The sequence below is a fragment of the Vulpes lagopus genome, chromosome 2 (assembly GCF_018345385.1).
Source record: "Vulpes lagopus strain Blue_001 chromosome 2, ASM1834538v1, whole genome shotgun sequence".
NCBI lineage: Eukaryota > Metazoa > Chordata > Mammalia > Carnivora > Canidae > Vulpes > Vulpes lagopus.
Window position 1 is genome coordinate 150,410,410 of NC_054825.1, and position 13,152 is coordinate 150,423,561.

General features: G+C 35.4%; 1 protein-coding gene across 4 annotated transcripts in view; it reads left to right on the forward strand.

The window, feature by feature from the left end:
* Positions 1-13,152, forward strand: part of JAK2 (Janus kinase 2) — a 117,039-nt gene that overhangs the window by 66,562 nt on the left and 37,325 nt on the right. For 3 of the 4 annotated variants that reach the window (XM_041741504.1, XM_041741514.1, XM_041741520.1), the window contains 2 exons: positions 4,959-5,104; positions 12,370-12,691. In XM_041741504.1, coding sequence (XP_041597438.1) covers positions 4,959-5,104; positions 12,370-12,691 — 468 coding nt within the window. Of the gene's footprint in view, positions 1-4,958; positions 5,105-12,369; positions 12,692-13,152 lie in introns of those variants that run through there. The other variant, XM_041741528.1, reaches the window with a different exon arrangement.

Sequence of the window (13,152 nt, forward strand, 5' to 3'; positions counted from 1 at the left end):
ATGGCTCGTGTTTCTAAGATGTCTAGGAAGGCTGGTTCAGTTTGTGAGCAACACATTGAAAAATATTCCACTTTTGGGGTATGAGAACAAGTAACTTTTTTTTTAATTCTGGTAAACCACACTTAATAAAAGTTACCATTTTAACCATTTTTAAGTGAACAGATTATAGCATTAAAGTATATTCACATTGTTGTACAACTGTCACCATAATTCATCTTTAGAACATTTTTCATCTTTCTAGACTGAAACTTCATACCTATTAAACAGTAACTCCTTATCCCCTTCTGGCCCTTGGCAGCCATCTTTCTACTTTCTGTCTCTGTGAGTTTGCTGTTTTGGGTCTCTCACATAAATGGTACTATACAGCATTTGCTCTTTTGTGATGGACATATTTCTCTTAGCATAATGTCTTCAAGGTCATCTGTGTTGTAGCATGTGTCAGAATTTCCTTGTTTTAAAGGTAAATAATATTCCATTGTATATACCACATTTTGTTTATTCATTTATCTATTAATAGATACTTTGGTTGCTTCCACTTTTTGGCTCTAAAGAATAACACCGCTATGAACATGCATATAAAAACATTTCTTTAAGATCCTACTTTCAATTGCTTTGGCTAAATATCCAGAAATGGAATTATTGGATTATTTGGTAATTCTATTTTTAATTTTTTTTGAGGAGCTGCTACACTGTATTCGGTGGCAGCTGTACCATTTTACATTCCCTCAGCAGTGCATAAGCATTCCAGTTTCTCCACATCCTCACTAATGCTTACTTTCTGTTTTTCTGATAATAGCCATTCTTATTGGTATGGAGTGATACTTTGTTGTGGTTTTGATTTGTATTTCCCTAATAATTACTGATGTTGAGCATTTTTCTTAAATTTTTTGGCCATTTGCATATCTTCTTTGGGGAAATTTCTGTTTATGTCCTTTGCCTATTTTTAATTCAGGTTGTTGTCAAGTTGTAAGTGTTCTTTATATATTCTGGATATTAACCCCCTGTCAGCCATATGATTTGCATATATTTTCTCCCATTCTATCAGCTGCTTTTGACATTTGTTGATATGTCCTGTGGTGCCCAAAGCTTTTTAATTTTTATGTAATCTGGTTTGTTTTTTTCTTCTGTTTACCTGTGGTTTTGGTGTCATATCCAAGAAATCATTACCAAATCCAGTATCATGAAGATTTCCTCCTATATTTTCTTTAAGTGTTTTACTGTTTAACTCATATGATCTTTGATCCACTTTGAGTTAATATTTGTTGGTGGTGGGAGATGAGGCCCAATCTCACTCTTTTGCATGTGGATACCCCTTTTTTCCAGCATCATTTGCTGAAAAAAAAACTCCTCCATTGACTGGTCCTGGTGCTCTTTTAAAAAATAACTTGACCACTACTCAACTTTAATGTAGTTTCTTTTGTTCTAGTAGCCATTAAGAAAAGAGAGAGAGAGACTTTCTGTTGGCTTTATGGTTATATCACCTGTGCTGTTTTATTTTGGTGTCTCATGCTAGTTTAAATCCCATTTAAATCCCATTAATAAGATAGTTTTCCTAAACTGTTCAGCTGCTTTACCCTACTTGTAGTATTGTGATATCTAATACTTTTGATTTAGAAAAAATATGGATAGTTTCTAATTTTGTTTTCCTAGGAAGGATTTTCTCATCTAGGATAGTAAAAATAGTTTCACAATAGAATTCTAAATTATATGGTAGTAGATTGTAAATACCATATGTAATTTTCTATTTCTTAATGTTTCTATTTCTCTAATCCTGTGCCCAGAAAATACATAAGGAAGTAATTTCCTTAGCCAGATTATATTGATATCAGATTGGATTATATGCATTTTATAGAATAAATAAAACATATTTGACTAATGACATTAGAGTATAAGTATTTTTAAATAACTAAAAAATAGTTCAGGGATCCCTGGGTGGCGCAGCGGTTTGGTGCCTGCCTTTGGCCCAGGGCGCGATCCTGGAGACCCAGGATCGAATCCCACGTCGGGCTCCCGGGGCATGGAGCCTGCTTCTCCCTCTGCCTATGTGTCTCTGCCTCTCTCTCTCTCTCTCTGTGACTATCATAAATAAAAAAAAAATAAAAAAAATAAAAAAAAAAATTAAAAAAAAAAATAGTTCAGCCACTAAACTATGAAGTATGTAAGACACTACTATAGAAAGATAAGTTTGGAAAAGGTAAGCTAATAAAAGCCAAAGGTTAGATGTCCTTTGTAAATTCATTTTCTTCTCAGGATTGCCTTGATACCATCAAATATGGTGACTCAGCAAATAATTTGCTGCTATGTGAACCATCTTTAATGAATTCATATATATTCAGCAAGAAAAAAAGTACATTTGCTCCTGTTGTTTCTTTGGTTCATTTCTGATTTTGCAACTCTGTTTTTTATTTTTTTGGTTGCACGTAGGTGAAATTTTTTGATTCAAATGTTGTCAGCTACCCAAATGAAAAAGTACTTTCCTACAGTACAATTAAGGGAAATTTTTATTGGTATACATTGCATTTATAAAGGAAGGATAGTTTAAAATATAGTATGCTTTGGCATTGGGACTCTATTTCTTTTGTAATTTTTCTCTAAGGGGCATTTGTTGATTATGCTCTTAGTGTTGCTTTTAATGGTTTTCCTATCTTTATTGTCTTTTGGGTATAAGTTCCACAGAATATCTTCATGAACATAATTTATTATACTATGGTCCTATACAGTATATGGAACAAAAGTAAGGTATTAAAAAGAATTACCTAACCATCAGTTTTCTTAATCAGAATAATTTACTTGCCCAATTTCTAAAAGTGTGGTGAGGGATCCCTGGGTGGCGCAGCGGTTTGGCGCATGCCTTTGGCCCAGGGCGCGATCCTGGAGACCCGGGATCGAATCCCACATCGGGCTCCCTGCATGGAGCCTGCTTCTTCCTCCGCCTGTGTCTCTGCCTCTCTCTCTCTCTCTCTCTCTGTGACTATCATAAATAAATAAAAAAAAATTAAAAAAAAATAAATAAAAGTTGTGAGAGAAGTTTTAGCAAAATGAAATCTAACTCCTTCCCTAAATAAAGTTTGTATTACCAACGTTAGGCTTTTGTTTTGGTTAGTATTGGTTATTTCATGGTTTGTGCCTTTGAAACAATATAGGATTATTTTGCACTAAAATGTTTTCTAATTTATTAATAGGAAATTAATAAATATACTTTTAAATGAGTATTTATTTTAATAAATTTTTTTGAAATTTTTTAATTTTTAAAATTAAATTTCATTTATTTGAGAGAGTTTTTTTAGTTTCTAAAATTTTATTGTTTTGAGAGAGAGAGAGCGCACAAGTGAGGTTAGAGGGGCAGAGGGAGAGGGAGAAGCAGACTCCCTTCTGAGCAGACATGGGGCTTGGATCTAGAAGGATCCCAGATTCTGAGATCATGACCTCAGCTGAAGGTATAGGCTTAACAGGCTGAGCCACCTAGGGACCCCTATTTTTTTAATAAAATTATTTTTAAAGAATTTGTGTAAAACTTTAATTTTGTGAGATAAGTTATCACATTAAAAGAAAGGAGATACATATATGAAATAAAGAGAATGGCCCTATATTTCTCTTACCCAGTTTCAAACCTTGGTTAAATACTGGTATTTCAGCTAATATTTTAGTTACCTTTTTTAAAAAATATTTTTAATTTATTTATTAAGAGACCGAGACAGAGAGAGAGAGAGAGAGGCAGAGGGAGAAGCAGGCTCCATGCAGGAAGCCCGACATGGGACTCGATCCCAGGTCTCCAGGATCACGCTCTGGGCTGAAAGTGGCGCTAAACCACTAAGCCACTGGGGCTGCCCTAGTTCTTACCTTCTTACCAAGAAAATCATGTTTTGCCTTTCCTTTCTCCCATTACATGTTCATTCTCATTTCCATATTCCTAAATCATCTAGACTAAAATCTTGGAATTTCTGTTTTTTCTTTTTCATTTTTCTATATAGTGATAAAGTTACAAGTTTTTTTTTTTTTCAGACCCTTTTAGTGTCTTCTATTCCCTACAACTGATCCTTATTATCTCCTATCTGAACCATTACAGCAGCCGCCTAATGAGTCTCACTAAATACACTTTATTTTCTTAAAGCACTTTTATCATTACTACTTCTGACCAGTGGAATGGAAGAAGCATGATGCTTTAAGAAAAGGTGCTGTGAGAAAATGTTTGTCTATTGCTTTTTAGGATCAAGTCATTCAAGGGTATCTACAGTTTGACCCCAACTTACTTTTCCAAGTTTTAATCCACATTGTTTCCTTACATAAACTGTATGCCCTACCAAACTATGGACATGCCTATGCTTTGTTTTGGTATCATTCCTCCCTATTTTATCACCCTTTTTTGTGTCCAAAAATCTCTTCATCTCTTAAGACTAAGTGAAGTTTTGAAATTTCCATGAAACCTTCCCTGATTATCTCAACTAGATATAGTTTCAACTTCTTTTAAATTCCTGAAGCATCTGTTGTGTGGCATTTAGCATAGTGTATCTGGCATTATAATATTTTGTTTACGTTTTTAGCTTTCTTGCTAGATTTTAGTCTCCTTGAGGATTGAAGTCCATCTTATATTTTTTTGTATCTCACACAGTCCTACCCAGTATAATGCTTTGAACATATTTCGAACTAGTTACATATTTAATTAGTTAATATCCGTTTTATTTTAGGTAATTTTTATGTGGAAGATATAGTTTGAAGATTCAAGCAGTGAAATAGATTGACATGATATGCACTGTATAATGGGGAACTCATTTTAAATCAGTTTCCGTTGACAAAAAAAAACTTTTGCTAAAATCTTATGGCAAAATAATTGAAAATCAAGGAAGGAGCTGACATTCTTTTAAATGCATATGTTCTAGAAATTGTAGGTTAAAACACGATAGATTAAAATGTGATAGTGATATTTAAGAGATATTTTCTTCTAAATTTTTTTCCTGTAGTGGCGGCATGATTTTTTACATGGATGGATAAAAATACCCGTGACTCATGAAACACAGGAAGAATGTCTTGGAATGGCTGTGCTAGATATGATGAGACTAGCCAAAGAGAAGGATCAAACCCCACTGGATATCTATAGCTCTATCAGGTAGTTTCTTTATGCAAATCCATATACATAACTGTAAACAGTTGGAGTTTTTCTATAATTAATTGTATTTTCTGTGTCAAATGTTTTTGGTTTTATAATAAAGTTATATAGGCATCTTTCTTCCTTGTGTACAACACATACTTTGTGAGATAAAAAATTATTTTTTCATTTTTTCTTCCAGTTTTATTGAGATATAATTGTCATATAGCACTGTATAAGTTTAAGATGTACAGCATCATGATTTGACTTACATATTTGTGAAATAATTACCAAAATAAATTAATTAATCCATGATCTCATATAGATATAAAAAAAGAGAAAGAAAAATAAATTGTCCTTACAATGAGAACTCTTTGGGTCTACTCTGTTAAAAACTTCACTGTATACCATACAGCATTATTATCTATATTGATCATATTGTACATTATATCTTGAGTACTGATTTATTTTAGAATTAAAAAAAATTATTGGAGTACTACAGAAAATATAGATGTTCAATACCTATTAATTTGATTCATTTATTCTAAAAAGAGTAGATAAAGTTAGGGTGATAAACACTTGGAGGCATAATTTCTGATAGCAGATTTTCAAGTTGTCTGTATCAGTAATTTTGAAGCAGCATTTTTCAAATATTGGCCCATCTTTTACTTGAATTAGTATCACCTAAAGTGCTTGTTAAAATTGAAGATTTTTGAGCACTACCAAAGAATTTGGATTCGGTAAATCTGACGTGAAGCCCACAAATACAAATCTTCACAAGTTCTCCAGAGAATTTTCTTAAAAATTTCAGCTTTATTGAAGTCATTGATATAAAATTGTAAGATGATTGAAAATGTACATCGTGATGGCTTGATGTAAGTATACATGGTGAGAGAACTCCTCCATCTAGTTTATTAACACATCCAGTCACCTCACATATTTATCTATATTTCCTTTTTTAATTTTTTGATAAGAATGTTTAAACTCTCTTAGCAAATTTCATTTCTACCTTACAGTGTTACCAGTTAGAGTCCCTATGTTTTACATTAGATCCTTAGACCTTATTCATGTTATAACTGATCCAATTCCACATTCTCCAGATTACTCTTTTGAATGTTGAATTTTGTCATGCCTAACAGGATTTTTTTTTTTTAAATACTGCTGCTCAGCCCAGCTTTAATGGCTGTAAGACTTCTACTTTTTTTTTTTTTAAAGTTGTATAATATTATGATTAAAAGAGTTCTTTGAGGGTTTTTTTTAAGTTTGAAGACTAAATACATATTTTACAGATTGTATATTCAGGATTAAAAGTTTGAGGGTGTTATGAATTTGGTTAAACTTTCTTTACTTCTTGAAATCCTTCTCTCAAATCTGGTTTTAGTCACTCCTTTACTAAATGCCTTAAAAACAGTTACATACCCAGTTTGTAGGGTATCCGTTTCTGTTTCTTCTTTGTTTGGTTTTAAGTTTCTTCTTTGTTTGGTTTTGTTTTCAGATGTCTGTTAAGCCTTAACCATAAAGTTCACCCATTTAAAATGTACAACTCAAGATTTTTTTTATTACTGAGTTGTGAGGGTTCTTTATATATTCTGGATACAAGTCAACTGATGTTTTCTGAATTCACATCTAGTGCTTCTTTCTTTTTCTTTTTCTTTTTTTTTTTAAGATTTTATTTATTTATTCATAGGAGACACAGTGAGAGAGGCAGAGACATAGGCAGAAGGAGAAGCAAGGCTCCATGCAGGGAGCCTGATGCTGGACTTGATCCCAAGACCCCAGGATCATGACCTAGCCAAAGGCAGACGCTTTACCATTGAGCCCCTAGTGCTTATTTCTGAAAACTAATCAAGAAGCTCTACTCATTGTTAAAGTATTTAAGATTGATGGGAGAATAAATAAATGACTAGTTGTTGGCAGAATGAAATAAATGTTTTGTTTCCAGAAATATCCATTAGGGTATGGATCTCTGATTAGTATAATTAAATATATATTCTTTTCAGACTTAAAAAAAAATGCATGTAAGGTACATCTTTGTGTGTCTGTGCATTATCTGTGTCTGTGAGCACATGCCTCTGTATATGCTCATATGTGTGTGTGTGCACCTCTTTGTGCATGTGTGTGTAATAGATACTTTTTTGTATGCCAGCTCCTAACTGGAATTATGGCTTAGGTATTAGGGTACAGAAAGTAAAGGAAAGGCATAAGATTTTTGTGTTTTCATTCTGCATTTGGTCTTTAAAATCCAGTTTGCTAAAGGGAGGGAAGAAGAGAAACTGGAGAACACAGAGTTTAAGGGAGGCTGCTGCATTTGTAAACATTAGGTCAGGACCAAGGCCACTTACACAGCAACTAAGCTACTTCTCACTGGATTCCCTTTCTAAAAAACTAATAATAGAGCTTCCAATGGCCTACCCCAGTTATAATAATAAGATGCAGATATCATTTTACAGTTCAAACAATAGTGTAGTTTCTAAGGCAAGGCTCAATTTCAGAGCATTTTGGAGCCTCAATTTTAGCATTCTTTAAAAACTCAATATAAGAAAAGCATGAGGAAAAACTTTTTATGCCTCAAGAGTTAACTTTTCTCTTGAAAAAGTTTTAGTGTTTCTAACAAGTCTGGTTCTGATAGCATGATGCTGTAGTGGATTCACCATATTCAAGACCCACAGGTTCCTGTGGTATTCTCAAAGGAAGTATGTCTGGTCCTTCATGGAAGCATCAGTGTGGAAAACGTTTTTTGTTCTTATTTTAAACTCCTCTTTTTATATCCAAATACATTTTCAAAAGCCTTATTAAGTAGCCATTGATGACTCTGTATTGCATTTTTGTAAGATGCTATGTAAATTGCATTCAGATTTAGTAAGGCTCTTGGTAACCAGTGTTTTTGACAGAAGTAGATAAAGCAAGAATCATTTGTATTTCTGATTCTATTTTTAAGTCTTTTCACTATTTATTCTAAACTTCCTGAGGTTTTCTTCTATGCTATCTAGACTTTTATTAAATTTTATGTGGGACCCAGGAAGTCTAACAAAAATCCCCTACCCCTAGACAAGCAGAGCAGGACTAACTCCATTTTGTGCTACACTCGCCATCTCATGTAACCCCCGCCCCCACGACCTGCCTATTGTTTAAGGCACCCCCTCACCCTAGTTTAGCTATTAAGCACACCCTTATCAGAAACCAAAACACCTAGGAATGCGGGACCTCTGACCTTTAACCAGCCAAGGAATGAAAACCCCTCCTTTGCCTGCCAAACCTGCTCACCAATTCTAACCAGAATAATAGGCCAGTTCAAATGGTCACTATAGGGTGAATCGTAATTCAATTGGCCACCTGTGTGTGGACCAACATGACTGTGCAACTTTCTACGTATGTTACAATCTCATTGGCCATGGACCCCTATAACACTACTATGCTTTTTTGGTCTCAGGGTCCAAGTCCCTGCTCCGCTGTGACGGTCATACTTGGACCCAGGCTCAAGCTTGCTAATAAACCCTCATGTGATTATATCGGTGTTGGCTCCTCCGTGGTTTCTCGGATTTGCAATCTTGGGCACAACATTTTATATATTTATTTAGAAATATAGGGCAGCCTGGGTGGTTCAGCGGTTTAGCACCGCCTTCAGCCCAGGGCCTGATCCTGGAGACCTGGGATTGAGTCCCACGACGAGCTCCCTGCATGGAGCCTGCTTCTCCCTCTGCCTGTGTCTCTGCCTCTCTCTCTCTCTCTCTCTCTGTGTGTGTCTCATGAATAAATAAATAAAATCTTAAAAAATATATATATAATTGTTATGAATAGAGTGTGACTTTTGAGATCTGAAAAGAAGTGGAGAATTTAATGGGCAGAGAGAGGGGAGTGATGGAGTGTGTGGAGAGGAAAAGGCCTTTATAGCAGAAGGGAGCATAGGAAAAGCGAAGAGAGTCAGTATGGCTAGAGACCAAAGAGTTAGTAGGAGGCAAAGCAGGGGTTAGACAGAACCTACAGAACCTTAGGGCCATGTTGACAAGCTTACTAGCACTTAGAAACCATGTAGGAGGGATCCCTGGGTGGCGCAGCGGTTTGGCGCCTGCCTTTGGCCCAGGGTGCGATCCTGGAGACCCGGGATCGAATCCCACGTCAGGCTCCCCGTGCATGGAGCCTGTTTCTCCCTCTGCCTGTGTCTCTGCCTCTCTCTCTCTCTCTCTCTCTGTGTGACTATCATAAATAAATAAAAAAAAAAAGAAAAGAAAAAAGAAACCATGTAGGAGTGTTAAGCAATGGTGAAATGATTAGATTTGTGACTTTTAAAGATCCCCATGAGTCCATTGTAGAAAACAAAATCAGACAGTAGAAGAGTACATTGAAATGCCGGCTGCCCAGGGACCAAGACCATTACAGTATTTTCCTCCAGGAGATATGGCCAGTAATGAGAAAAATTGGTAAATAAGAGAAGTATTTAGAAGGTAAACTCGGGAACGTGGTGATGAATGGAAAGTTGAAGGTGACATCAAGGATGATTCCTGGGTCTCCAGTGAATTGCAGTGTTGTTTACTTAGGAAATGCTGTAAGAGGATCTTTTAAGGGAGGAAATTAGCAAGACTTGTGAGTTTGGTTTGACACATTGTTTAAGGAGATTGTGAGACATTTAAATTAAATGTATAGATTGGCTTGCCTATGGAAGAGTCTAGAGGTCAGTGCTAGAGACAGCTATCAGTCATATGCATATGAGAATCTAGAGAGAAAGAGTACAAATAAGAGAAGAGAACCTTAAGACTTGAGGAACTTAATCACCTGGTAAAGAAGAATGAACCTGAGAAAGAAGGTTGAGAAGTATCCCAGGAAACAGAAATAAAATCAGGAAAGCTAAAGGGAGAGAGTTGAAGGAGAGAATGATCAGCAGTGTTGGATGCTTCTGAAATATGACAAGGGAGATGAATAGGGGAATTTGGTTTTAGCAACATGAAAGTTTTTCTTGATTTTAACAAAAGCATTTTCTGTGGAATGATGGAGCAGAAGCTAGACTGGAGTGAACTGAAGAGTAAATGGAAATGGCTATATAAACTCTGTCAAAATCAGGCCATATCGGCTGTAGCTGAAGGGATATGTGGGACAAATAAATTTTACATTATGGTAGGACGAACTTAATATTTTGTAGATTGAAGAGAAACAAGACTAAAAGTCACCAGAAGGTGAATATATATCAGAGGAAGAGGCTGTAGGTAAATACATGTCTAGGAAGTGGCTTTACCTAGCTGGTTTATATCTCATTTGTTGTATTAGATGGGAAGGAGGAGGGAATGAGTACAAATGTATGTAGATTTGCTAACAAACAGAAAGAAGCTTTTCTCCCCCCTAAAACAGAGATGCTGAATGTAAGGAATGGAGCTGAGGTTTGAGGCAGAAGAAAGATAGGCGGTTTGAGAAACTTGGAGAGGGTTTGACATAGTGGAACCTGGGAGAATTAGTTGACAGAGAGGTGTTGTTAAATTGATGGTAGTGCTGAAAGCATGTTTGAAATTGGTGATTATGAATTTATACTGCCCTGTCTCCCTTGTCAAATGACTCTCCAGCAGCTCTGCCACTTGAGTACAAAACTGAGTGTTCTTCAGTGGGGTTCAGGCAGACTAGGGAAGGGAAGAAGCAATGGTATTGCTGGCAAATGCTTAACTAGTTCTCAAAAAACCCCAGAAATCTGATTTGTCATCTTTGCTGATATCCATGGTATAAATCCTCCCTATGACCAATTTCAGAGTATCAACCTGATGTGCCTGAATGTAGAATTGGCAAGAGACGAGCAATAGCAAATCTTTTTCATTGCTCATGTATAAGAGATATAAACAACCTCAGAAGCATAAGTAACAGTAAAATTTAGCAATTTAAAATGTAAAATAATTAGGAAGTGATAATATTTTGAGTATTACCTATATATTTTTACTGTAATTTGTTTATAACTCTATAGAACTTAATTTTTAATGACAAATCTAGCAATCAGCTAAGTAGTCTTAAAATGTAATAATAAGTTCTCAGCATGAGCCAGATCAGGCACTAGCTACAAATACTCAAATACAGGATAGAGTGAGAAGTGAAATTATGGAGTGCTGCACAGAATACTATCACACAAAGGGAGGATCATCTAACATAGTCATAGAGAAAAGTTTCCTGGATTTGATGATGCTTGAGCTGAGACTGTTGGAATAAGAGCCAACCAGAAAGGAGAGATGGGTGATACGAAGAAGAATTAGCATATGTGAAGGAATGCAAATTTAATGCAGTTGTACCTTCAAAAATACAATGTTCTTCATTTGTCCTATATTTGCACAGAAGGGAAGTTATCTTTCTTCTGTAAGATATTTTACATAGAGATAGAAGTTCAAAAGAGAATATTTCTTTTTTTTTTTTTTTTTTTTTTTAGAGATTTTATTTATTTATTCATGAGAGAGACAGAGAGAGAGAGAGGCAGAAACATAGGCAGAGGGAGAAACAGGCTCCCTGCAAGGAGCCCGATGTGGGACTTGATCCCGGATCCTGGGATCAGGAAGTGAGCCGAAGACAGATGCTCAACCGCTGAGCCATCCAGGTGTCCCCAAAAGAGAATATTTCTAAGTGGAATTGTTTTGATTGCAAAGGAATTATTAGGAGTTAGTGAAAATGGCATAGAAAGTAAGGTATACAAAAGAAGTATGTTTGCGTCATGAACAATAGAATCCAACAAAATGTAACAGTTTCCAAAATACACATAAATTTTGGTGTACAGCATCATAGGAAACATTTGCAACACAATGCTAAAAAAAAGATGTATAAGATAATCAGAGAAATTTTTAGAGATTCCTTTACTAGACTAAGTCTTCATTTCATTAGGGGAAGAAAATTATCCTCTTCTAAAAATTTATGGTAATTGGGAACTTTTATATGTGTTCACATCATCAGACAAAACCTTAAGGTTTTTTTTTTTTTTTTTAAAGATTTTATTTATTCATGAGAGACACAGAGAGAGAGAGGCAGAGACACAGGCAGAGGGAGAAGCAGGCTCCATGCAGGGAGCCCAATGTGGGACTAGATCCCGGGACTCCGGGGTCATGCCCTGGGCTGAAGGCAGGCGCTAAACCACTGAGCCACTCGGGAGTCCCAACCTTAAGGTTTTATATTGTACAGATAGATGGTGGCAGAAAGGTGTCACCTTTCTCCACTTGACCACTGTACTGCAGTACTTACTTATCGTGGAGAAAAGTGGTAATTTTTCTTTCGATTTCATCTTAGAGTTCATCTTCCATTTGTTTTGTTTCTCTGTGTGTGCTCTTTATCCTTAGCTACAAGACATTCTTACCCAAATGTGTTCGAGCAAAGATTCAAGACTATCATATTTTGACAAGGAAACGAATAAGGTACAGATTTCGCAGATTTATTGAGCAATTCAGCCATTGCAAAGCCACTGCCAGAAACTTGAAACTTAAGTACCTTATAAATCTGGAAACTCTTCAGTCTGCCTTCTACACAGAGCAATTTGAAGTAAAAGAACCTGGAAGAGGTCCTTCAGGTGAGGAGATTTTTGCAACCATTATAATAACTGGAAACGGTGGAATTCAGTGGTCAAGAGGGAAACGTAAAGAAAGTGAGACACTGACAGAACAGGTAATCCTTAATGATACGTTCTCATTCTTTGTTACTTTAATTGAGTGGCAATTGAGACAGAGTAATTTTACTCATTTAAACATGGTCTTGCAATTCTCTGATTGTTAGAAGTTTTTAACAGTGTGAAGCCATCAAGGTCATATCTATAATCCTTTTTCATTGTTCATAAATGGTTTTTTAATTTTTTTATGACAAATATTAGTAACAGTGTTCTTATAGTTTTCAAAAAGGCTTGAATTCTAAAAGTGATTTTCAAGATAGTTTTGCCTCTTTAAAATTTTACTATTATTGATAAGAGGCACAATGATTAAATGTAATTGGAAAAGATTAATTGTAATTGATTCTCTGATTATTTGTAAGTTAGTCTTTTTACTTTTGCACTGTAAGTTTTAAGTTTGTTCATATCTGTTCTTAGGTCATTATTAAAGATTTATTTTTACCTTCATTCTTTGGTGGTTAAA